We start from the raw sequence: 24976 nt of genomic DNA, 5'->3' as shown, positions 1-24976 counted from the left end.
AAAAGGAGTCAAATGAATGGGTGGGCTGTCCTGAACAGAAAGGTAACAGGCGGAGGAAGAGGGCAGTTGCCAAATCCCATCTTATCTGTGTCCTCCTTTCTCTGGCATCCACAGCCTCTGAAGGTCAGGCTTTATCCTACCTTGCTGGACCAGGATTCACAAATCTGGAGGGTTTGTTAGAAATCCCAAATCGACCAAATCCACATCTCTCAGGTGTGGGTGTGGGACTAGGAATCTATGCTTCTATCAAGTTTCACAAATAATTCTTAGGCATCCAGACCAGCACTGGTTCAAGGACCAGTAATCTAGAACCAACTGCAGTAGCCTCCTAGCAGGTTTTCCTGCATCCAGTCTTGTCTCCTCCAAGGCAGAATGACTTTTTAACAATACAGATTCGATCATATTCCACTGACCAAAAACCTTCAGTGGTTCTCCACTGTCTACTGAATAGCTTACATTGATCGGGATCCTTCATAATCTGGCCCTAACTTTCCCTTCCAGAGTTCCCACTTCTCCCCTTCAAGCAATCCTATATTCCAGCCAAAATGGCCTCCCCTCCGTGTGCCTCCTTCCTAACACTCTTCCTGCAACTCCCTGACAGAGTTTTCTGGCCCTGCCTGGCTGCTGCACAGCTATTCCTACTTGATGCCACCCACAGGTTTAAATCCACCCAATTCCCCAGGCAGAGCCTAAGAAGGGGGTCAGAAAACTACAGTGCACCTGTTTTTGTAAATAAGTTTTATTGGAATAGTCATGCCTATTAATTTCCATATTGTTTATGGTTGTTTTTGTGCTGCAGTGGAAGAGTTCAGTAGTTGTAAGAGAGCCTGTATGACGCGCAAAACCAAAAGTATTTATTATGTAGCCCTTTACCGAAAAAGTTGGCTGACTCCTGGCCTAAAGCAACAGCTACTTAAATTATTCTAGCCTTGCCCTTTGGAGTTCAATTCTGGTAATGGGGATCCTGCTTCTTCCCAAATCATCCCACATCTCTATGTGCTCTAGTTCTGATAACTGGGTCCCATTTGAGCTGGGCCTTCAGTTGGGGGTAGGATGTTACTAACAAGGAAAGGGCATTTCAGGAGTAGGGGACATCATAAACAGAGGCTTACAGATGTCAAAATGTGAGGTCTCTTAGGGAAAGATTGGCAAAGCTAGATCACGTAGAGGAATGACAGGAGATGAGGCTCTGAAATTAGTTTGGGGTCAGATTGGGGAGAGCCTCGAAGACCATGCTAGGTTTCTGCTCTGAAGTGCGAGCAACTGGGATCCTTTTGGGTAGTTAGAAATGCAGGCCCAGAACAGGAGAGAGTGATCAGAATTGAAGCTAGAAGATTTGAGAAAATAACCCACAGAGGCAAAGGGTAAAGTGAGATCAGGCAGGAAGACCCAGAGCTGTGGAGCAGGGCCAGGCAGCACATCTGAGCCAAGAGTCAGAATCTGGGCACGAGGGCAGGTGCCAGGCTGACACAGGAGATGGAGGGTCCAAAGCCTTCAGAGCCCATGCTGCTAGGAACCACCCAACTGTGAAACAAGCTTTCTGTGCCAAGAAGTACCCATGGGGGAATGCAGAAGCCACAGGTAGGATGAATCTGGGCTCATCTCATTTCTTTATTCACTTCAAATCTCAAGAGATAATCCAGGGATTGATGCACTGACATACTCCATGGAAAGGCACTGTCCCCATTTTCACTGGGCCTGGACAGAGGGACGGTTGGGGAAGCAAGGGCAGTTTCCTACTCTAGGTCTGCAGTTCCTACTGGCCCTCAAGCCCAGGCAAGCCCTGGACTGGCAGGCAAGGGAGTTAGATTTTCTTTTTCTGATTCTGTAAGTGACATTCAGCAGGATTCTAGCCCTTTCTGGGGCCTCCTGATGCCCTGATGCAGTGAGGAGTTAGCGATAAGCTCTCTGGCCTCCACAGCACCTACTAGGATGGGTCCCCCTGAATGAGAGAATTCCGGCAAACAAGAGGTCCCTCCAAGACCTGTCCTTCGATGACAGCCACCTTGAACTCCCTCCCTCAGCAAATCCATTCTAGCTGTAGCCTTCCCAGCAGTGCTGGCAGCAGCAAGCACAGCCCCCTGCCTCCTCCCTATTACCAGGGGAAGTGCTCTCCCAGTAATGGGTACTGTTCTGAGGTGCACAGTGCTAGTCCCAGTTCCCTAGAGAGCCAATTAAGGTGAGGAAACTGTTCAGGAACTAAAACGCCATCCCGCTGGTCGGGCTCCGGAGCTCCAGCTTCTGCACCTGCTGCACGCCCCACTCAGCCCAGCTCAGCACCCGACCTCCACGTGGCAGAGCTGGGTCGCTGCCCACAACAGACCCCACAGTGGTAGGACACTGTCCAGCACCTGGAACAGGTAAATAGCAGTCCCCTTGCCTGCCAGGCTCCTGTAGCTGAGGCCTCACCCACGCCCCTGCCTCCCACACTCACCCAGGCCATTAGAGCCCCTCCAGCCGAGCTGCTCATTAAGGTCGGCGTCGTTGCCCTCTCTGACTCTCAGGTTGTAGCATCTTGCATCAGTCCCCTCTCTTTGGATCTTCCCAAAGCCCCAAGGCCTGTCCACTGAGGGACAGAGATTGCTCCCCCTTTCAGCATTTGTAATTTACAAAGGACATGCTGTCACCTGTCACTAGCTGCAGGAGGCATGAGGCAATGGTGGTTATTCGGTGTTCTTAGAGCTCTTCAAGTCCAGCCCTGAAAGCCAGAAAAGACCCAGAACTGCCCAGACAATTAGTACTAGAGTCCAGACCGAGTTCCAGGGGCTATAACTGCCCGATCAGGGCTCAGGCCACATCTCAACTGCATCGCCCACATTGATAACGGGAAAAGTAAAATTCCAAATTAAATTCCAAATTAATTCTGGAATTTAGATCTCAGAATCAAAGTGTCCCCACTAGGATTTGTCTTTTTGTAGATTTTAAGAGAAAGAATAGTATTCTTTTTACTTACGTGGGGAAGGAAATATCCAATTATTTGCCCTTTCTCCCCTAAAACAACACATAGAGCCATAGGAGCTCTGAGAATTTTGAAGACGGATCCAGCACATAGTAAATGTCAGTTTCAGGCATGCCTGCCCCCTCAGAGCTTGCTATAGTTATTTAAAGTATCACTTTGGGACTCAATGGCCAACTTTCCACATAGAATTTGATCTGGGACCTTTTCAATTAGGCTTAAAAGGAAATAGTCCCAAGTAGGCATCTGCATTGGCTGAGTAAATCCATTTCCAGTGTCAGCCTTTCTGCACAGAGCCCGCAGCTCCAGCCGTCCCACTCACTGCAGGGCTGAGCGACCGCATGTTCAGCACACTGCTGCCTCTGCTCTGTCCCATCACCAGCCTTCAAAGACCTTGCCCAGCGGTGTCCTCAGATCCTGAAACCTGACCTGGACCCATTTCCTAGATGATGGGGTTGCAGGGGAGAATCTCAGCTAGGCTGCCTTCATTAAAGATGGCTCAGCTTGCAGGGTTGGTTCTTTCCCCAAAGATTCTCCATGGAGTCTCCCCATGAGTTCAGTGATTCCGGGTGAGTGTGAAATCTCCCCTGAGCAAAGTGCAGATCACAAGCTTGGAAGACAGGCGAACTTGAGTTTGACTTGACCTGACACTTAGTAGTTGTTAAACCTTAGACCTTACATAATCACAAGCCCCAGCTTTTTCATCTGTAAAATGGGAATAAAACCTACCTTATAGGATGAAGTTTGGAAAAGATAACACACGTACAAGTACCCAGTATAGTGTCTGCCAACCAGTAGGTGCCTGATAAATGTGTTTTGCATATTGCAACTGAGGAACAGAAAGGGGCTGTGCCACAAATGAAAAAAATCTTCTTCTAGGCAAACGCTACAGGAGATCTTTGTGGATTCACAGGTTAAATCAATTGTTCAATAAACATTCACTTCAGGCCCCCCATCCTGTGGAGGTTCTGTTTTAGGCTGTGGGGTTGTAGAGAGGAAAGGCACAGTCTAGCTGAATGAGAAGATGCCCAGCTCATGCCCTCGCCCAGTGCTGAACCCCCCTATAGGCCTGCAGGCCTGGGGAGGCCCTATTGAGGGATCAGGACTGAAAGCTAGCTGGACAGACCCTGAGTCCAGGCACAGCCTCTCTTCCATTCCACACAGCAACTGCCTGGTGCTGCCCAACAACCAAGAGAAATCGATGTATGGAAATGGACTCATCTCTATGCAGTGGGGCCCCATCTGCCTGCAGGCATTGATGCTAGCACCTATGTTTTTTCAGCCTCCACCTGTCTCTCCTGCCACCTCTACCTGCTCCCACATTTTACTTTTGAAAACCTCAGATTGGCAGAAATCAGATAAGCCTTTTAGCAAGTCTGTGCTCTTCCTCTGCTGGATAAAAGCTCTTTCTGAAGAACCAGACTCCCAAAGCACGGCTTCTCAAATTATGGACCAGAAATCTAAGGTCAGGTATTGGGTAACTCACTAGACTTACCGGAGATAGACGACGACAGCTCTACTTCTCATAGGTCAGCTCATTTGGGCGCCATTCTTTTTCAGTCCTTCAGAAAACATTCAGTGAGAAACTGATATCACCAGTCCTGGTGCATGAAGAACCTCCCAGGGGTGCTGTTCCTTTGGCTGAAGGTGAAACAATCTTCTCTTCACATCCCTGCCGCACGGTAAGACTATCATCTGTTTAAGTGTCTGCCCTTCTATAGAATGAGTTCCCTGAAGGGAAGGACCCTGTCTTTTTATCTCTGTACCCTAAATGCCATAGAGTCTGGTACGCAAAAGTCAATAAATACCTGTGAATAAAACAGACAGACACACCAACAAATTCCATACAGCATAAAGTCCTAAAATTTCCAAGTGATACAGGAAGCTTATTCCACTCTTCACCTATAAATGCAAATATAGTAGGTAACAATGGCCTGGCCTGACCATAGGACTTACTAAAGGATATAAGATGCCACATATTCAAGAAATTGCCTCTCTGTTTCCAATATAAGGATATTCACATCTAACACATTTCTTTCTACTTCAGTTTCACAAGTTCTAAATAATAGTATTTTTCCCCCTTGCTTGGTCTTACTATATCCTAAGCATAACGCAGAATGTTCTATGTGTATATTCTCATTTAATCTTCCTAACAATCCAAGTTAATTACTACCATCATTAACCCCACTTTATAGGCAAGAAAACTTGCCCACGCTACTCGGCTCTTATGTGGCAGGCAGAGCAGGACTCACAGTCAGAGACCCAGATATGCTGACACCAAAGCTTATGTTTTGAGTCTCCATTGCACTTAGAAAACTCAGCAACAAACACGATGGTTCTGATAATTGTCATTAGTATGAATTTAGTTTTCTGACTTTAGAGTCAAAGTCTTGAGACATGCATATTACTTCATGTTAAAAATCTTAAAGGAGATCAAAGACCTGAACATAAGAGCTAAAACTGTAAAACTCTTAGAAGAAAACATAGGATAAATGCTTCACACAATGGATTTGGCAATGATTTCCTGGATATCACACCAAAAGCACAGGCAACAAAAGAAAAAATAGGTAAGTTGGATTTATCAAAATGAAAGCCTTTACACATTAAAGGACACTATCAACAGAATGAAAAGGCAACCCAAAGAATGGGAGAAAATATATGCAAATCATGTATCTAATAAGGATCTAGTATTCAGAATATATAAAGAACTCCAACAATTCAACAACAACAAAAACCTGATTTAAAAAATGGGCAAAGCTAAAACTATACCATTAAACAACAACTCCCCATTTCCCACCTCCCCGCCCCCCAGCCCTTAGCAACCACCATTCTACTTTCTGTCTCTGTGAATTTCACTGCTCTCGGTCAGTATTTGTCTGTTTGTGACAGGCTAATTTCATTTAGCATTATGTGCTCAAGATGCATTCATGTTGTAGTATGTGCCAGAATTTCCTTCCTCACTAAGGCTGAATAACATTCCATTGTATGTATATACCACATCTTGTTTATCCACTCACTTGGGTTGCTTCTACCTTTTGGCTATGGAAAATAATGCTGATATGAACATGGGTATACAAATATCTCTTTGAATCCCTACTTTTAATTCTTTTGTGTATATACCCAAAAGGGCAATTTCTGGATCATATCGTAATGCTATTTTTTAATTTTTTAAGGAAATACCATACCGGTTTCCACAGAGGTTGCACCATTTTATATTCCCACCAACAGTGCACAAGGATCCCAATTTCTCCACATCTCACCAACAATTATCATTTTCAGTTCTTTTTTTCTTTTTTTTTAATAGCAGCCATCCTAATGATCCTAATGAGATGGTATTTCATTGTGGCTTTGATTTGTATTTCCCTAAAGATTAGTGATATTAAGCATCTTTTCATGTGCTTATTTGGCTATTTGTATATCTTCTCTGGAGAAATGTCTATTCAAGTCCTTTGCCATTTTTTAACTGGGTTGTTTATTTTTTATTATTGAGATGTAGGAGTTCTTTATGTATTCTGGATATTAACCCAACAGTGCTGGAACTTTTAAGACATATTTAGGATTCACTATATTTATCAGTTAAATTTATTGGATTTCTAAGAGTTCTTTCAGTAATTGGGAATGCTTATTTGCTAGAAAATTGCATCACTTAAAAAGAAAATACATTTAATCGATAAAAACAAATATTAACTAAATTTGTAAATATGTTCAAATATTAATGAAAAGCCCTTAAAAATTATTGTTAAAATTTGCCACATTTATTAATAGTGTAATATCTGTAAGCTAAAATCAAAGCTCAAGGAAGAACAAAGTTTAAGTTATAAGCTTAAAAATCATATATTCATTTAAAAAATCAAAGTAGACCATATCTTCTGTGCTCCAAACTCTCAACAGAGACACAGAGAAGTTAGGTAGCTTGCCCAAGGGTTTAGAGGGCTCAAAATTCAGATCTAAAGACAGCTGCAATGTTATGCTGCCTCAAAGACAGCCTAGACTTGTTCTACAAGTCACTTTCAAAATACTGCAGACAATGAAACAAACCAAAAAGATAATCCTGCCAAATGCTGTCAACTTATTTGACTTTCACATCCTATAAGTTCATTCAATAGATACTCACTGCCCCTCCATAATGTGCCCTGAGCTACAATACTGAAATGAAGGAACCTGGTTCCTGTCTCTGAGGACTTCACAGTTTTCAAAGAGATTGTTTCCTAGGAAACCTGACATTCAGAAGCAAGACACAAGCTCCTCCCTGCTGGGCCACAGCTTAGACGGTGAATGGTTCACTAGTCAGCGTGTCTGTTCAAAATCTGTTCCTGACCAACCCTAGGAGCCCAGCCCATCTCCCCCTGCCTCGGAAGTTTAGTGAGCCAGGACACGTCCTTTCCACCTAGGGAGTCAGCCAAACCTTGGATCAAAACCTTCCCAGGTTTCTTAGTCTGCTACCAATTTAAGGAAATCCCAAACATGAAAAGTCCCAGCTTACAAAACAGATATATTAGGCATCAAGAGGATTTGTTTCGTCTCACAGATTCCCCAAAGAGTCGCTTTCAGCAACAAATGTCCCTTGGGCATTTAAACACTGATTCTTTCTATACCTGAAATTCAGTTCCTATGAAACAGGAAGAGACCTGTTACATAGAAAGAGGTGAACACGAGGGGCTTTTTTACTTACCGTCTGAGACAGTCCCATGAGCCTTGGCAACCTGCCCCAGCTCCTGGATCAAGCCCTGAAAGCAGTCCTTACAGTGCAAATGCTGGCAGGGTAGGAGCCGGGCACCCACGTACTGCAAGTCCTGCTGGCACAATGAGCAATTCAGTACCACGGCCTCCATCTGTCCACTCCTGTGTTTCTGGTCAACTGGTGGCAGCCCCATAAAGCTCACGCCCATATTCATGCCCATGCCTGTGCCTGGGACCGGGGCTTTTCCATTGATATCCTCACGCGTGAAGCAGCTAGTGGAGAGCGAGTAAGCTCCACTACCTGTAAGTGAAGCACAAAGCAGAGTGATTTATTTCTTTGGGGAGGAAGATGTTCCTGGACAGGCCAGAAAGGACTCAGAGAAGAAGGCTTCAGAAATGCAGGCCATATTCCTCCCAAGAACTAAAGTGCATGTCCCACAACAGGGCGCAGCCTCAACCTCTCGCTTGGGCCCAAAAGAGTCCAGCATGTCTGCTGTGGAAAACAAAGCCTGGCGGGGTCTGCTAGGTCGTGTGTTTCTTACAGGGTTTGTTTTTGTCTTCTAAAGGGTCCCCTATCTACCCATGTCTCTCTTTATTAGTGGACAAGCTGGACCTAAGATTCCATTTTGGAAAAGAGGAGAAAATGTATTAAATGTCAAGTTGATGCCAGGTGCTTTCTATACTTTATCTCAATCCTCACAACTACCCTTGGAGATAGGGATTATGATATTTTCACAAATTACATAAAACCATGAGGGACAGGCTGAGGAAACTGAGGCTCAGAGAGGTTGGGTAAATTGCACAAAGACAGAGTTCAAATTTAAACTCAAACCCAGTTCAGTCTGATTCAAGACTCCATGCTCTTAACTACTGAAATGTTTCTCAAGCTGAGGTTTACACACTTATGTTCATGAGTTCTCTCCAATATTTTTTGTTAATTACTGTTTCATTCAGGTAAGAGTTTTTTAAAAGTATAAATATGCTGGATCATCTACATATGCACAAAGACGAGATTTTTAAGGGCAGTGTTAAGGGTTTAGGATCTAGCTCACCCCGAGCAGTATTAGTTTGTCTCAGGCTAGTAAGAAGAAAAAGCGGTAGCCTTAACATGTAAGGATGGATTCTTGCCCATGAAGGATAAATGACATTGCAGCACACAATGAGGGATATTTCACAATATATACTTGAAATAAACGAAGGAGGTAGGGAAACTGGGCCTTATCATTGTGGGATAAGTCTGCTAAACTTAGCCCCGACAGGGAGCGCCACATTTCAGTTATACTGGCAATGTAGTTTAGCAACACATCATCTGCAGATGGAGTTAACATTGTTAATTTTTTTTATATGTGTAAACATAAGAGCAAAAAGAGTGTGCCTAGTTTTATATTTGTACTTATTTGAGAAACGAAACAAAAATCATTTAATTCAAATCTGGAGCTCCGCAATGATGCAAATTTGAGAGAACTTGCACTTCGGTCCACAGACTTTGGGAGCCAAGTCCATGGAGGACAAAAGGCGATGGGGCTGGGAGAGGCCAAGCTGCTTGGGGGCCCAGCAAGACGCCACTAAATAAAGTAATGGATGGGCCTTCACCTTGAATCCACTGCGGAGCTCTATGGGCAGTTATGTTCCAGAGAGCAGCCATAATGCCAGCTGCAGTGGACGGGAGGGCAGTCTCTCTTAGAAGTTTTAAGTGGCTAAGTTTATTTCATTAGACTTTGAGAATACCAAACTTTTTGGTCTTAGAACCCAGGTACATTTTTAAATTATTGAGTTACATCTAGTGCTATTTACCATATTATAAATTAAAACTGAGATCATTTAAAAATATTAATTTATTAAAAAACACTAAACCTATTACATGTCAACATGCATAACATACTTTTTAGAAAAAATAACTATTCATATGTTTCAAAAAAATAAATTGAGAAGAGTGACATTGTTTTCTCTTTTCGCAAACCTCGTTAATGTCTGGCTTAATAGAAGACAGCTGGATTCTCACACCTGCGTCTGCAGTCTGTTATATGTTTTGCTTATAGTATATGAAGAAAATCCAGTCTCTATACAAAATCCACAGCTATACATTTGAAAAAGATAAGAGTATTTCATAGCTTTATCAGGTAATTGTCAATATTCTTCTTTGATACTACACCAAAATTCAATTCAAGGGGCAGTTTCTTAAAGGTAAATTGTAATGTAGAACTGGAGACTACATTAATGAACATTTCTCATTCTATTATATTAAATTCCACTGATCTGTCTTGCACTTTGAGCTGCTCTTTTACCCGGGCATAATTTTATAACACAAGCATTGGTTATCTGGAAAATACTGGTTCAATAACTTATGCAGATGTTCCAAATTTTGACATGTTTTGTTATATAATGAGCAAAAAAAATCACTCTCTTTAATAGCACCTCTAATCTCACGGAAAATTCTTTAACTATTAGGAAATTGTCAAACATAGAGGCAGCTATAATTTTACCAGAATTCTATTTTTTACCTGAAAACTCCAATTTTATCAAATATTGTCCATTTTTTCTTTGAAATGACAGGCTCACTAAATTTTTGAGAAAATATCTGCCAAATTCACAAGCCTGAATAACCAGAGTTTGCCTGTCAGTTGTTCTTTCAAGTAAAACAGGAGTTCTAAAAAAAAAAAAAAAAAAAGAGAGAGAGAGAGAGAGAGAGAAGCTAGTTAGGTTGCAACTCAAATAGTAGCACAAGTGCTTTTTGCATACTTCCAATTTCTTCACACAGAATATCAGAAAGACATGTATTCAAGGATTGAAATTTAATACAATATTTACTGCTTCATCATGGACATTCTTAAGTGAAAATGGTTTATTTCTTTTCTTTTTATTACTGCAAATGCCTGGCAGTGTATGATGACTGGTACCAGCAGTTTTATACCATCTTTGACTTTGGCTTTGGCACCATCAGTGCAAATGTCAACGCAGTGAAAGGGGCAAATAACATCTTAGTATTATTATGAAAGTTGTTTTGATCTTGTAGCCCCCCTGAAAGGGTCTCTGGGACCCCCATAGGTCTATAGACCACACCCGGAAAACTGCTGGATTAAACTTTGAATTGTTATTCTGGGAATTCAAGGGGATGGCATGGCTTTCCAACATCAGTGGGCACCACCTAGTAAAAATATAAAGAAATAAGTAGTTCATCCCTGTCTTAGAAGAGCAATTGAAGTAACTCTATGGGGATAGAGATTAAATTGAAGGCAGAGCCAAGCAATGAGTCTCCGATTTGAGGATAAGGAGGGGGAGGTCAAAAGACATTTTCTAGGTCAAATGACCCCTTCTTCTGGCTGCTTTTCACTATCACTTAGTTCTTCCTATCTCCCCTGACCTAGGAAAGTGGATGGGGTAGAGTTTGGCAGAATGTACCTAAGCCAGGGGAAGCAATTCAAATGCCTACAAGGGCCAGGCATATAAACAGTGAAGTGCTCGACCTTAAAGAATGTGGGTCAGTGTTGCCGAACCTTAGTTTTTCAAAATACCAGAAATTCAGATTTTTATTTAAATTTTTAAAACTTTGGCAACTACTTAAATTAAAAAACAAGAAAACATCATGAATCGAATAAAATATACCAGCAATCAGATTGTGACCTCTGCTTTAAGTCACGGAAAAACCTGAACTATCGAGTTTGGAAGGACAGGAAACCTCGCATATAAGATTACCTTGCTCACAAACCACCTCCTTTTAATATTCCAAACTCAGGGATTTGAGAGAAGGGAAAAGTTTACCAGGTTTTTGTAACCTTGCCAAGGAATGACAGGGAAAGTCATTCCACAACACATTGGGAGTAAGAATTTCAATGATTGTTTGTATGGGTAGTACAGAAGAAATTATCATTAAAATGTATTTGTTTTAGGGAGAACATGAGAGAGAGAAAAACACTATGTAATGAGAGAGCACCTAGTCTATGCTAGACTGTGTTGAATGTGATATATTATTTGTTTGTTTACTTGTTTACTGTCTGTTTTAGACACAGTCAGAGAGCAGGACTTTTTCTTGTTCACCTTACCTTTGTATCTGCCCCTCTCTGCCTGGCACGTATATATATATATATATAGTGCCTAAACTTAGCACACATTCAATAAATATTTCTGAAGTGAATGAATGAATCTGTCATTTTTCATTATACAAACAAGAAATCTAAGACTCAAAGAGAATATGCTAGTTGTTCAATATCATTCAGTTAGTAAAAATAGAATTAGGAAATGAACCCAAGTTTCTGTGTCCTTTGCACTAATTTTATCATCTGAAATTAAATTAAAACTCAGATATTTAAGGCCCTCTTTGTTGTGCTATTGGATAAACTGCCTACAAAGATCCTATAATTTCTCTCTTCCCATTTTGCTATCTTGAGTTTAATGGCAGCAGGGTTTTCCAACCTAGATTCCAACACAGCTTCTAGGACTGCACTTGTGATGTAGTACAATGAAATTAAAAAAAAAAAAATATGTATCCAACACAGAAAAGAAAGATTCCTAGAAATTCCTAATCCTCAAATTAGACTATTTTTATTTGTGCTGATGAAAACCTTGTGGCCCTATGGATTTTCCCCCTAGATGCCATATTGCCATATATCAAAAACTACCGATAAAAGAAAAATAAAAACCCTGAGCCTGGTGTAGTTGAAATTGGAAATTATACATGCTGCTGATGCATAAATTGGTACAATTCATTTGGGAAAAAATATATAGCAATATAAAATGAATAATAAAAATGTTCATACCCTATAATCCAACAGTCCCACTCCTGTGAATTTATCCTAGACAAGTTATTTAATAGAAGAAAAAAAACTACATAAACACAAATGTCCACTGTACCAGTATCTCTAATAGCAAAGAACACAATAAGAAAAAAATGAAAACAAAATACACTTGAAAATGGCTTAGTAAGTTATAGTACATGCTAACAATAAATTACTCTTCAGGTGTTAAAAATAACAATCATTGGAATATTATGCAGTAATAAAAGGAATGAAATCTTGCCATTTGTGACATGGATGGATCTATGCTAAGTGAAATAAATTAGGCAGAGAAAAACAGATACCATATGGTTTCATTTATATGTGGAATCTAAAAACAAAACAAAAACACTCACAGAAACAGAGACCAAAGGGATGGTTACCAGAAAGGAGAGGGTAGGGGAATGAGTGAAAAGGGAAAGTGGAATATAGTCAATAATATAGAAATAAGTTTACATGGTGAAAAATTACTAGAATTAGCGGGGTGATTACATTGTAAGGTATAAAAATGTCAAGTCACTACATTGTACACCTGAAACTAATATAATTAATATAAGATTGTATACAAATTATAGTTAAATAAAAAAATAATTAAACAAAATAATAATCATGAAGACTGGGTAGTGATACAGATAAATATTGCATTAAACGAAAAGCAGAATACAAAGGAATTTGTATACTATGGTCATCAGCTTTGAAGACAGCTGTCTCCATGTAGATGAGAGCTGAAAGGTAATATTCAGACATGAAAACAGCATTGTATGGTGTTATGATTTGAGATATTTTTACTTATATTTTTTCTCAGAATTTTCTTTAATGTTTTACTGTCGTTTCTATTACATAAAAAAATGTTAAATTCTGAAATTAATTTGGATTTCAAGGTTTTCTCAAATTCTCACTTAGAACAGAAATCTGGCCCTTTCCATCTTAAATTAACAATCCTCTACTTGAAGAAGAAAAGCATATTTCCAAATGTCCAAATCTAAAGATGAAGAGCCAAAAAACAAGGCTGGATCCATCCATGCCATTGTTGCTGTCTGAAGGACTGTTAATGGACTCAGGAACCCCGAGAGGAGAGGAAGAGAGAGGAACCACCGGCCCTCTTCAGAGTGGCAATGTGCTCACAAGGCCACCTGGAAAGAGGTCTGGGACAGCAAACATGTCAGCACCGCCTTTACCGCTTTGCAAGGCTGCTGCCTGGCATCAACTCCCTTCTGCTCATTTCACAGGTTTATTTTCTGAGGCTGAGATTCTCTGAGAAAGCCCAGACGCCTGAGATGTCGCAATGCCATGCTCTACTTCAGAAGAGATGTCACAGAGAAGATGTCTCAGGCATCAATCACATCCAGGATCTGTGTGCCCTGATGGGGAGGGACAGGTGACCTAATGCCCAATATCTGGCTGCTGCTCAACTTTGCAGATCTAGAACTCAGCTTTGTTTGCTCTCTCAGAGCTGGCTGACCAGGGAAACTGACCCTCACTGACAAACCCCACATGAGCCTTGTGTTGAAGCTACATGATTACCTTGTGAAGGAGAGGGAGCTGGCTGGAAACCGGATCCAGACAACCACCCAGGGCTCTCCCTACCCTGGAGACCGTCAATGAGAAGAATGTTAGCACAGAAGCCAACGCAGGGGCTGCTCCACTCAGGGAGGCCTCCCATTCAGCTGGATGGCCTGACAGACAGGATGTAGCTCCTCTATAACCAAGGAACCTGGCAAAACTATCCAGAAGCCATGTACCATCACCCAGAACCCTCCCTCCAACCCCGAGGACAGTCTTAGTTCTTGCTCCAGGCCCTAGTTACAAGACACTTGATGGTTACCTTTCATTCCCAAAGCTCTGCCCAGCTTACCTCCTCCATTCACAGACCATCCTCCCAGGGTAGTTTCCAGGTAGCTCAGCTCATCCCTTGTACACTTACTGGCCAGTTTTAATGTCAAATAGAGTATGATCTCTTCTTAGACCTTGTCCTCCACCCACAAGGCCCCTTTCTGCTGGTCACAGGCAGGAAGTAATTAAGGATTGAAGGAGTGATGAAGACCACAATGCTGTGAGGTGAGAGGAAGTGGTCACTGAGGTAAAAGCAGGGGATGTGGAGAGAGAAGACTGAAGGTTAGGCCCAGTCTCTCTATCTTACCAGCTCTGTAGCCTCTGGCAAGTCACTCAAACTTCTGTGTATTGATTTTCTCATTCATAAAATGGGGTTGGTAATGTTGCCTTCTCTGGCAGACGCATTTTGACACTGCAAGGTGTATTTGGCTATTATCACTGTGGACTGGAGTGTTTTAGGAAGCAGATTATAAAGTGGGCTTTAAAGGTTAAGGATGATTCAGGCCATCTGGGCAGGAAGATGAGCACTTCAGGCTTGAGAAGTGGCTCGAGGGCAGCAGATGTACCAAGTTTGGCTGCAGTCGAAAGCTTGTGCAGGGGAGAAGCTGAGGTAAGGCTGTAAAGGCAAGCAGGCTGGATTTTGTTGGTAACAGGGAGAGATGGAACTTTTTGATCAAGTGAAAGAATGAGTCATGTTTTAGGAAGGTGAACCTGGTGGAGGTGTGATGGATGGAGGGATTGGAGGAGGGTCAGAATGCAGGCAGGATAATCACAGGAGGGCGTTGAACTCAAGAGATATGATGGCCTTAATGAAGTCAGTGGCAAGAGGGCTTAAGAGGAGGAAGATTTGACGGGTATAGAATAAAAGTATATAGTGACAGTGTATTAGAGAAAAAGAAGGCTTGGGGACAGTTTTCAGGTGTCCCTGACATCGCTCTGGGAGACAAAGGTGCTATTCACCAACATACAGAATAAAGGGGAAGGTACTGGTGAGCAGGGAAGATCGAAGTTTTTTGGTAAGTTTATCTAGTTTGTCTCTAGAATGTCCAAGGGATACTAGCCAGAAATTAAGTGAATATATGAGTGGAGCTCAGTAAGAGATGTGAATTGAAGCCACCCAAGATGAGTTCACCCAAGATTGCGTACCGTGAAGAGGGGGAGGACAGGAGGCTGAAGAACACCAACATTTAAAGGGTGGTCCAAGTTAGAAGAACCTGAAAGGAAGACTAAGAAGTAGCCAGAAAGATAGGAGGAAGGCGAGTTTCTTTAGAAAAAGAAGTTAAAGGGGTAAAGTGCAACAGAAAGAACAGTGGTATGAGGAATAGGAAGTCCATCCAATTTGGTGTTTAATTGATGACTTTGCTAAGAGCAATTTCATTGAAATAGTAGGGCTGAGAGGTAGGCTACAGTGGATTAAACAATGAATGGGAAGTGAGCAAATAGCATTTCAGACTCTTTTGGGGAAAAGAGTAAAGGAGCAAAGGTAGTAGATGAGACAGAGAATTTAAGATATTTTAGCTAAAATATATTTCAGCTGAAGAAAACAAAACAGAAAATACATACGCGCAGAATAATTGACGGAATAGGATCTTTAACACAGGTTGAGACTGTGAACTTTGGTTGACACTTAAGACAGGAGGGTTGCCTCTTCCACTATTAGTGAAGAAAGAGGCAAGGGTAGGTGCATTCATTCACTTAATCATTTGTTGAATATGTACAAGCCAGGAACTGGGGAAGGTGGTGCGTGGATAAAAGAAAATAATCCTCGAGCTCCTTAAAGATTTTGGTCTAGTAGGGAAGACAAATGTGGATTGACAATTATCTAAGAGCTATGTACTAGATTTTGTGGTGGCACAAACCGAGTAAGTGAACAACTCTGACTAAATGGGTCAGGGTCAGAGAAGTTTCATAAAACGCTTGTATTGGGGTCAGAAGTGGGGGCCACAGGTGTGTCGAGTTATTTAATATGGTGGTTAAAAAATTCACAATGTCTGGCAAAAAAGGACTCCAAAGCAACCAGGTGTACAGGCCCCCGAAGCAGAACAGGTTCACAGTGAATAGTCCTCGATGATAGCACCAAGGCAAAGGAGAAAGGCGCCCATTCAGGAGTGTGGGAAAGCAGGTTCCAGAGGGTGGTAGAGACATCTAGGGAAGGACTTCAAAGGCCCCGAGCGAGACACAAGGAGGGCAAGCTAAGGGTCAAATAGTGCCTCGTGGGTCCTCACCGCGGCCGGGGAACAAGCAAGCAACCGAAACCGGCGGGGCCGATTAGATCACTAAGAACAGAGCAGGGTGCGTGGAGTCGCTCGGGGCTGGGGCGTTTGCTGAGGAGCTGAGGGATACGGCGGCCTAAGAGGGTTCCTGGGCCAGAGCGCCAGGAAAAGGGCCCGGCCCACAGTGCCCCAAGTCCCACATTCCGCGACAGCTCTCGGCCTCCGAGCCTCTGCGCACCACGGACTGCGAGCAGGGACCCCAAACGCTACAACGAACAGAACCTGCAAGGAGAGGAAGCAATACAAGCCATAACCGCGCGAGACCCGAGACCTGCCTAAGGCCCGGCCTCCCGGGCCGGAAGTGAGGTATTAGTTCCGCCCCCCATGTTCCATATCTCGCGAGACTTCGCAAAGGCCTGCCTTTTTCGTCTCGGCTGTCGACATGGTAGGTTATTCGTTTCATGCCTCCTCTTCGTTGTTGGGGCAGGGCACGAGCTCTGCTCGCCTTGAACCCCAGGCACCTACCCTCGACCTTATTAGTCCGGTCTTCTGGGCCGCGCACAGCGGGCCGCAGGGTAGGGGGCCGGTGTGGGCCTGGGAGCCTTGGGGCCGCGTGTTCGGACCAGGGTTCGGATCTCTTGAGACGCGCGGGCCCTGGCACCGCCCAGATGAGGTCGCACGGCTCCGAGCCGGTCTGTAACCTCAGCTTTGCTACAAGGCAGATGCTTGATCTTAAGACCTCCGGGCCTCTCACAATCTGGCAAACTTCGCCCCCTGCCCCACCGCCCTTAGGCCTTATCACCAGCTTGGTGACCTTTTCCCACACAGCCATCCAGACTGAGGAAGACCCGGAAACTTAGGGGCCACGTGAGCCACGGCCACGGCCGCATCGGTAAGTGCTGGCTTTCCATCCTGGCTTGAGCTCCCCTGCCTGGTGCTTAAGCTAGTCAAGAGGTAGATAGCTTAGAAGTGAGTTACTAAGAGCTTTGTGCAGTCGGGTCGGATTGAATCTGACCTTTGGCTGTCGACCATTTTCTTTGAGAATCTTGTAGTGCTCAGTTACAGAGAGAGAGTTTAACATAAATTGGGGAGTGGATGGAAATTGAGCGGGGCACAGTATTGAACTGGTTGGCAGTGCTGGGAAGAGACGTTTAAGCTGGAGTCTTGAAGGAATAGCAATGCTGAAGTATTGCAGACTGGGAACAGCAGAAGCAAAGGCAGAGAGGTGGGTAAAAGCTTTTGCAAGAAGTATTGAGGGGCTGGAGAAGGCTGTGTTAGCCACGTAGCTTTGTTTTCCTGCAGGCAAGCACCGGAAGCACCCAGGAGGCCGCGGTAATGCTGGTGGCTTGCATCACCACAGGATCAACTTTGACAAATAGTGAGTGTTTCTTGGACCGCTTTTACTAACAGTTTTGGCGTTAGGGACAGAGGGCTGGCTCAGAACATCTTCAGTGGGAAACAAGCCTCTTACCTTTTGCTGGCTTTTACCAAGTTAACACTTGATGTGAACTGAGCAAATTTGTCATCGAGGCTAGAGTCACGCTTGGGTATCAACTATTGCCTTAGTGTGCTAGAGTCCTCGAAGAGTAACTGCTGACCTTATTCACTGGCTGTGGCCCCCATGGTATAGTCAGTCACCAGGTTAGTGACATGCATCAGGTTGACCTATACGACTGTTAGATTCACTTATGCCCACAAATTAGGGATGGTATTTTAACTATTTGTATTGAAGATCTCATATAGGAGTGGGTAGCATATCCATCAAATGCTGTCAAGTGACCTGAATTCTAGTCTTGTTACTGCCTCCAACTTCCTCAGTGACTTATCCTGGTTCCATAAAATAAGGCTAGTCTTTTTCCTCCTGAAAGTCTTTGGTGGGCTTTTTTAAAAGATTTGTTTCTTCAACAAATGGAGTACCAGTTATGTCCCCATTCTACACCAATGAACAATTTACACTAATGGGGTGGGGCTGGACTATAAAGATGACAAACATAGCTTCTTAATTGGAGTGCGGTTGTGAAAATGTTTGCCTAATCTTCCCAGTCACCCAGGTTACTTTGGGAAAGTTGGTATGAGGCATTACCACTTAAAGAGGAACCAGAGCTTCTGCCCAACTGTCAACCTTGATAAACTGTGGACCTTGGTCAGTGAGCAGACACGGGTAAATGCTGCCAAAAACAAGACTGGAGCTGCTCCTATCATTGATGTGGTGCGATCGGTGAGTGAATTAATATTTTTGCCGTTATACGGGTCCTTACCTCTGAAAACTCTGAATCTAATCTACTTAATCTCCACCTCAAGTCTATATCCAGTTACCTACTAGAGTTCCACCTTTTGGAAGAATTTCCAGAGGTAATTCACTGAATTGAATTCACTGTAGTTCAGAATTGAATTCTAGTTCAGTTGAAGAGTAATCCTTCCACTCTCGCTCTTTCAGGTATTTCATTTTCACTTGAATATTTTTCCAATCAGTAATCTCATTCCTTCTGTTATGCCCTGATTAAAGGTTTGCATTTCTCACCTGAGCTATTGGCAATATCTTAGCTCAACTAGTTTTGGTCTGTTTTACACAAGACTACAAGGCCCTACATTATCTGAAGAGGTTCCCCCAAAAAACAAACAAACAAGCATTTTATATATCATTTGGAGTTCTGGTCTTTGTGTCAATATTACCTTCCATGGGTACAGAAGTCGTCTGAACCCTGAGGGGGCTTTCAGTTAACATTTAAATTCCCCATCCTAGCCTGTTTAACATTCCCTGAGCAATTCTGATGGTCAAGACTTCGTGGAACACGCTGGGAACATGGTTTTCCCTTTTTGGTTATTAGATCATAACTGAGTGAGAGAGGGGAGTTTGTGTTTTGCCCGAGACTAGAGTCACATCCTGACAGCTCTTGTCCTGGTGTGCTACAGTTCTCGGAGAGAATTTGCTGGTCTTGATTCACTGGCGAGGGCATTCAGTGCCCCCGGTAGTGCCCAGATCAGAAACATGCCCTTCCTGGCTCCTAGATGGAGTGGGTTGATATGCATCTTTCCTCATACCCATCAAGGAGTTAGTACCCACCATGGTGTGCTATAAATCCTTTTCTCTGTTCTTTTAGGGCTACTACAAAGTTCTGGGGAAGGGAAAGCTCCCAAAGCAGCCTGTCATCGTGAAGGCCAAATTCTTCAGCAGAAGAGCTGAAGAGAAGATTAAGGGTGTTGGAGGGGCCTGTGTCCTGGTAGCTTGAAACCACACGGGAAGTTCATTAAAACTCCAATGTTTTTCTCTTCTGGTCTGAGTGTAGGTTCTTTGGCACCTCTACCTCTCCCTTATCTATATGTCAGAAACCTGCTTAACATGTTCTGGGAGTAAGGGTATGAGGGTCTGAGCTCCAGCCAACTCCCCTCAGAAAGTGTTCAAGAGATAGCACCAACACTTAGGAGGCCTTGGCCTGTTGTCTAACTTGAACCTTTTCATTTATCAAGTGATAATACCTGTTGGTGGGGTGTGAGTGTGTGTAAAATAGTTGAAAGGCCTGTTTTCATTGTATACTCTGAATTTACATTGAGGAGAAGAATTTGCCCTTAACTGTTCCATGGGGCTCAAAAGGGGACAGAGTGATAGGAAGGAGGCAGTTCTTCTGGACAATTACTGAACTTACTAAGGTTTTTCCACCTGGCTCCCTCATCTTGGACTAAACCATTCTAGTTTACAACCACAATCTTGAGATGGAGCCCAGCAATCTGAATTTTAAACACATCAGCGCTTTTACCTATCAAAGTGGTTTGGATTCTATGAGGCAATTGCCAGGATTTTTGGGTCCCTGAGCGTAGGAGTCTTAAATGTTCAAAGAAATACATCATGAAATACTAACAGTGTTTCTTCTAGTCTGAAATGTATCTAGTGGAGAAATTTGGGAAATCATAAAGGCCTGAAACTAGAATCAGGTTTTCCAGGGTTTGTATCTCCTGCAAAAATGATGACTAGTGCTTGCAGATAGGGCCCTCATAGTTCTCAGGGTAAGTTATAACTTGCTAGCTTTTATAGTTCCAAAGATTTTGAAATTTTTTCCACCAAAAATAAAATTCACAATCTAGAACCCTGGCCCAAGAAATAGTTAAGATGGCACTTAAACTTGAAACTCGGCTACTAGGTTAATTTGGTGGAGAGTTGTTTCCTTAGTGCTCTAAGGGATCATACATGGGCTAGGAACCATTACTTTCTATGGGACAAATCTGTCATGATAAGCTTTAGAGGATATGGGGGGCCATCAAATATTAGGTTAGTGCAAAAGTAATTGCGGTTTTTGCCATTTTCAACCCTTCAAACCGCAATTACTTTTGCACCAACCTAATATAAGGAAGCACGGGAAGAGACTTAAGTGAATTAAATAATGGGAGTTAAAAGGGGTCAGGAAGGCTTTCCTCAGACAAACGAATAACTGGATTGTTTGGATTTGCATCTTCCATAATGGTGCTGAGAGAAAGGTAAGATGATAGGTTTTCCCTTAGTGTCTTCTGGAGAACTTAACAGAAGCTAAGGGTATGGATCAAAGACAGATGGTCAGTAGTTGATAAAGAATTAGGTGACTTAATTTAACGTTGGAGTCCTACTAGACACTGAAGGTACAAAAATGTAAAGATAGGAAGATTCAGAGACAGGGTTTGAAGTCTATGAACCTAACAGGTGTGTGAGTTAGGCTTACTCCAGTTTGCTCATTAAAATGTAAGTGAAGGCATCTACTTGAGGATCGTGTAGATTAAGTAAAATGGAAAGAACTTATTAAAACTTTTTGACTCTTAGCAACCATTATGCAAGAGCTGTTGGGGGAGCAGACAAATCAACCTTGGTGTGATTCAGTTCATGGGAAAGGGGTCCAAGTGGAAGAGCAAACATACCTTTGGGGAACCAGTTTGGAAAGGTTAGGCAAGGTACTAGGTATGTGGAAGATGAACCTGGGGAGGCTCTAGTTTTGGGGCTGGGGTACAGGGTGAGGCTGGAGGCAGGGCCAAGAAAATGAGAATGGGAAAAGTTAAGATAAAATAAGCAGGACTCGGTGACTCACCTAATTGGGGTGGGGCTGACCACAAAATGGTTAGGCTTGAAAAGGTGGGGTTTAGGGGGAAGAAAGATGGGCACTAGTCCCTTAGTGTCCAGGTCTTACCCAGGAATTTGTTGGTACCCTGTGGTGGTAACTCCAGAAACAGGATGGGGTTGGATAGGATAATACTCATCCCAATCCTACATAGGGGAGGTGTCCTACTGTGTGTACCTGAAAATAAGACCTAGCCGGACAATCAGCTCTACTGCGTCTTTTGGAACAAAAATTAGTATAAGACCCGATCTTATATAGTAAAATAAGACTGGGTCTTACATTAATTTTTGCTCCAAAAAATGCATTCGCGCTGTCGGGCTAGGTCTTATTTTCGGGGAAACACGGTATTTTGAGTTGCCTTGTTCCAGCTTGGTCACTCACCAGTTTCTACAGCTAACACCTGGATAAATTCTCCCACTCCTCTCCAAGTAGTAATGTTGCCAGAGGAAGCTTGGGTAACTGGTGAAAAGCATCACCTAGCACATTAGGTTGACAGCTAAATTTTCTGTATGTTGCAACTGCTAAGGACATTTCTAGCCTAATAAGTGGGCTTTAAATGTATTTTCCACCAAAATCTCTGGGCTGCAGCTATAAGTTACAATTTATGGGAGATGTCTACCACATATTTTGCAAAATCAACTAGGTTGGATTTGTTTTCAAATAAACATTTCTACTCGATGACTAGCCCACGAGCAGTCTGCCCCAGGGACGCAAACAAACCTGCGGCGCGCAGCACCGGCGGAAGATGCACAGCGTCCGCCTACGCTGGAAGGCGGTAGGCTACGGGAGTTCGGGCGGCCGCAGCCCTACAGAGCTTAGCACTTCCGCAGCCTCGCTCGATTTACCCCGTCGGACCTCCGAAACGCCCTCACGACGAACCAAAGCTGAGTTCACTTCTCCCCCTTCCGCCCCTGAGCCACTTCCGGAGTGAGGTTGTGGTTCCGGGGTCACTGACCACCGCGTGACCGGAAGCACGGTCGGCGCCAGCTTCATCCCCTTCCGGCAGTGGACGGGGCCAGCCCGCCTTACGCGGCGTAGGTACTTTCACCCGGCGAGGCGGGAGGTTTCATTCCGGCCCCGGTCCTTGGACGGCGTGGGTCGCCTTCCGAGCGGCAGACTGCGTCACCGTTGGACACTACAAATCGCGCTTGCTGCGCTTAACAACAGGAGGCGTGGTCTTTGTGTACATTTTCAAGGTGCGAATTTCCAAACCTCAGGATTAACTTTCAGTTGTCAAAAAGGTAACGAGCGCCAGCTATGTTCAAAGCACCTTTGGCTTAAAAAAAAAAAATGCTTGTACAGATAGAAATGTTCTGGAGGAACTTAAAACAGAAGGGATTTCCTCAGTTTCGGAAGGTGAGGTAGATGTTTTGGTACAGTTTTGAGTTTCTTGCTTAACCAAATTCATACTATTTTCATATTAAAAAGCAATATAAACAAAAAATGCCAGTAATTTGCCAGTGCTGAAAATGAAAAGTAGTACTTTTTCTTGTTCTAGAGTTTTCATTTATACTCACTTTTACCCACCCCCCACCTCCGTAAATTTAAGATACCACCACGCACTCTGGCTGTAGAAACTACTTTTGTGTATCATCCCTAGTAAGAAGATAGGTTAAAAGTGTGTGTTTCATTTCTGGCTCTGTTTTACAGCCCACTTTTTGTTTTATTTCCATTTTTTTTAACCTTGTTTCTGTATCCTTTTAAATAAGTCATTTTGTGTACAAGGCAGGTTTCAAGTCCACATGTGAAATAAAAGGTATTATTTTAAACAAAAATTTAACAGTTGTGACCAATTAGAATGATTTTCTTGGAGCCCTAATTCAGACAATCTAATGTGAACCACATTTGGAATAATACTACTTTCCAAGGGCATTGCCTTCCAAATACTGCCTTTAAAAAGCCGACGCCTCATTTCTGCACTACAACTTACTACCAGGATGCGATTACTGAGAAGAGCATTTAGAAAGATATAATAGGGCAGCCTGCCCTGCTTTAAAAGTTACCAGACTGATTACAGGAGAAAACCCAGGGCCTTTAACTCCTGAATAGAAGAGGGCTGGCTGACACCACATAGGCACTGGGACCTCTAGCACAGGAGACAGCACTCTTGCCCCTGAGCAATTGCCCCAGGGCCAAAGTGCGGGGCTAGGGGAGGGTGGCATCCATAATCATGGAGGGGGAACAACCAGGGATGCTAGATGTTGATTCTTAACAACAAAGAAAAAATCTAGCTTAGAAGCGAATCCATTTACACAAAATAAGTTGGTTTTTTTCTTTCCTTTGCATATACTTCTCAGTTTTCCAGGATTCCAAATACTGTTTAAATCAGAGGAAGCTCATACTGTGTTTTGTTCAGAATATTACCAAAAATTGTTCATTTCAGAAAACTGCCAATGGTAACAACACCTACTTAACAGAATGTGAGTTCTGATGCAACACACTTTTCTCTGCATGTGTAGCTATTCCAGTCCCAGTAATTCTGTACAGGTAAAGACATGTTATTCTCTAATAAAATACTTTCCTTTTATTTGTCCCCTTTTATATTACAGTTAAGAGGTGTTTAGGTAGGTTATACTATCTATAAATTACATTTCAGGATAGTAAAGGGAGGAGTTACAGTATTGGCTGTAGAAAAAAGGCGAGTGTTAGACCTGACAGGGTTGACACGCAGCTGTTTAGGGGTCCAGAGATCATGTGAAAGCAGAATGTGGAAAGAAGCCCCGAACACTTGTCAACCCCAAACCAGGCCCCCTGGACACACCCACCTCTACCATCCCTATGAGACTTCTGTGCCTTGGCCAGAGCAGTCATTGTATGGACCCTTGCAGCCCATTCCAAAACATTACATGCCTCAGTTTTCTGAATTGGGGCAAGAGCTGTGGCCATAGAGGAAGAAATCCCTAGGGTTAGTCTTAGGTCTTAAAATTTGAAAGATACATAAAAGTTTCAAATTTTGCAAAAAAAACTTATAGCTATGTATCTTGTCATCTGATCACATATCTTAAGGATTCTTTGAAGCCACATTAAAAAAGGGGCAGGAAAGGAGAAAGCACCTTTTGGAAACTATTATTTTATTATTAAGGAATCCACTTCTGACTGTCATGAAGTCCAGGCTGGGTAAACAGTGACACATTCGGAAGGTAACTGAAAAACCAGACTCATGAGGCCTCAATCCCCGCCCTATTCCTGGAAGATGCCAAGGCCAGCTATGTAGGAGACATTTTCACAGAAGATGACTTTGTCTTCCCAGAAGACAGCCCTCTACTTTGCTTTATGAGGCAGAGCAACTGCAAACCACGGACAGGTTGGGACCTGCGCAGGTCTCAGTGGAGATGGAGAGGAGGAAAGGGAGCTCAGGATGGAATCGACTCCTAGTAGCTAGGATGGAACGACAGGAAAACTTGACTGCATGGCTCAAATCCTGCCAGACCCAAACCCAATACCAAT

At 43.1% G+C, this 24976-nt stretch overlaps 1 protein-coding gene, 1 long non-coding RNA gene and 2 other non-coding genes across 4 annotated transcripts; 3 read left to right on the top strand and 1 right to left on the bottom strand.

Annotated features, from left to right (window-relative positions):
- Nucleotides 1–4485: 4485 nt before the first annotated feature.
- Nucleotides 4486–23551, bottom strand: LOC117030219 (uncharacterized). The gene is made up of 3 exons (XR_004424340.1): nt 22250–23551; nt 7629–7937; nt 4486–4597 (listed from the first exon to the last, which is right to left on the bottom strand). It is a non-coding gene; the product is annotated as an uncharacterized LOC117030219 (long non-coding RNA).
- RPL27A (ribosomal protein L27a) lies at nt 16804–19727 on the top strand. Its single transcript, XM_033120098.1, has 5 exons — nt 16804–16896; nt 17280–17343; nt 17754–17829; nt 18495–18669; nt 19553–19727. The coding sequence occupies exons 1-5, from the start codon at nt 16894–16896 to the stop codon at nt 19679–19681; spliced, it is 447 nt and encodes a 148-aa protein (XP_032975989.1). The 5' UTR covers nt 16804–16893; the 3' UTR covers nt 19682–19727.
- LOC117031438 (small nucleolar RNA SNORA3/SNORA45 family) lies at nt 17976–18105 on the top strand. Its single transcript, XR_004424573.1, has one exon. It is a non-coding gene; the product is annotated as a small nucleolar RNA SNORA3/SNORA45 family (small nucleolar RNA).
- On the top strand, nt 19316–19444 carry LOC117031437 (small nucleolar RNA SNORA3/SNORA45 family). The gene has a single exon (XR_004424572.1). It is a non-coding gene; the product is annotated as a small nucleolar RNA SNORA3/SNORA45 family (small nucleolar RNA).
- Nucleotides 23552–24976: the final 1425 nt, after the last annotated feature.

The sequence above is a fragment of the Rhinolophus ferrumequinum genome, chromosome 11, assembly GCF_004115265.2.
Source record: "Rhinolophus ferrumequinum isolate MPI-CBG mRhiFer1 chromosome 11, mRhiFer1_v1.p, whole genome shotgun sequence".
Classification (NCBI taxonomy): domain Eukaryota; kingdom Metazoa; phylum Chordata; class Mammalia; order Chiroptera; family Rhinolophidae; genus Rhinolophus; species Rhinolophus ferrumequinum.
This window is presented reverse-complemented; position numbering and strand designations above follow the sequence as displayed.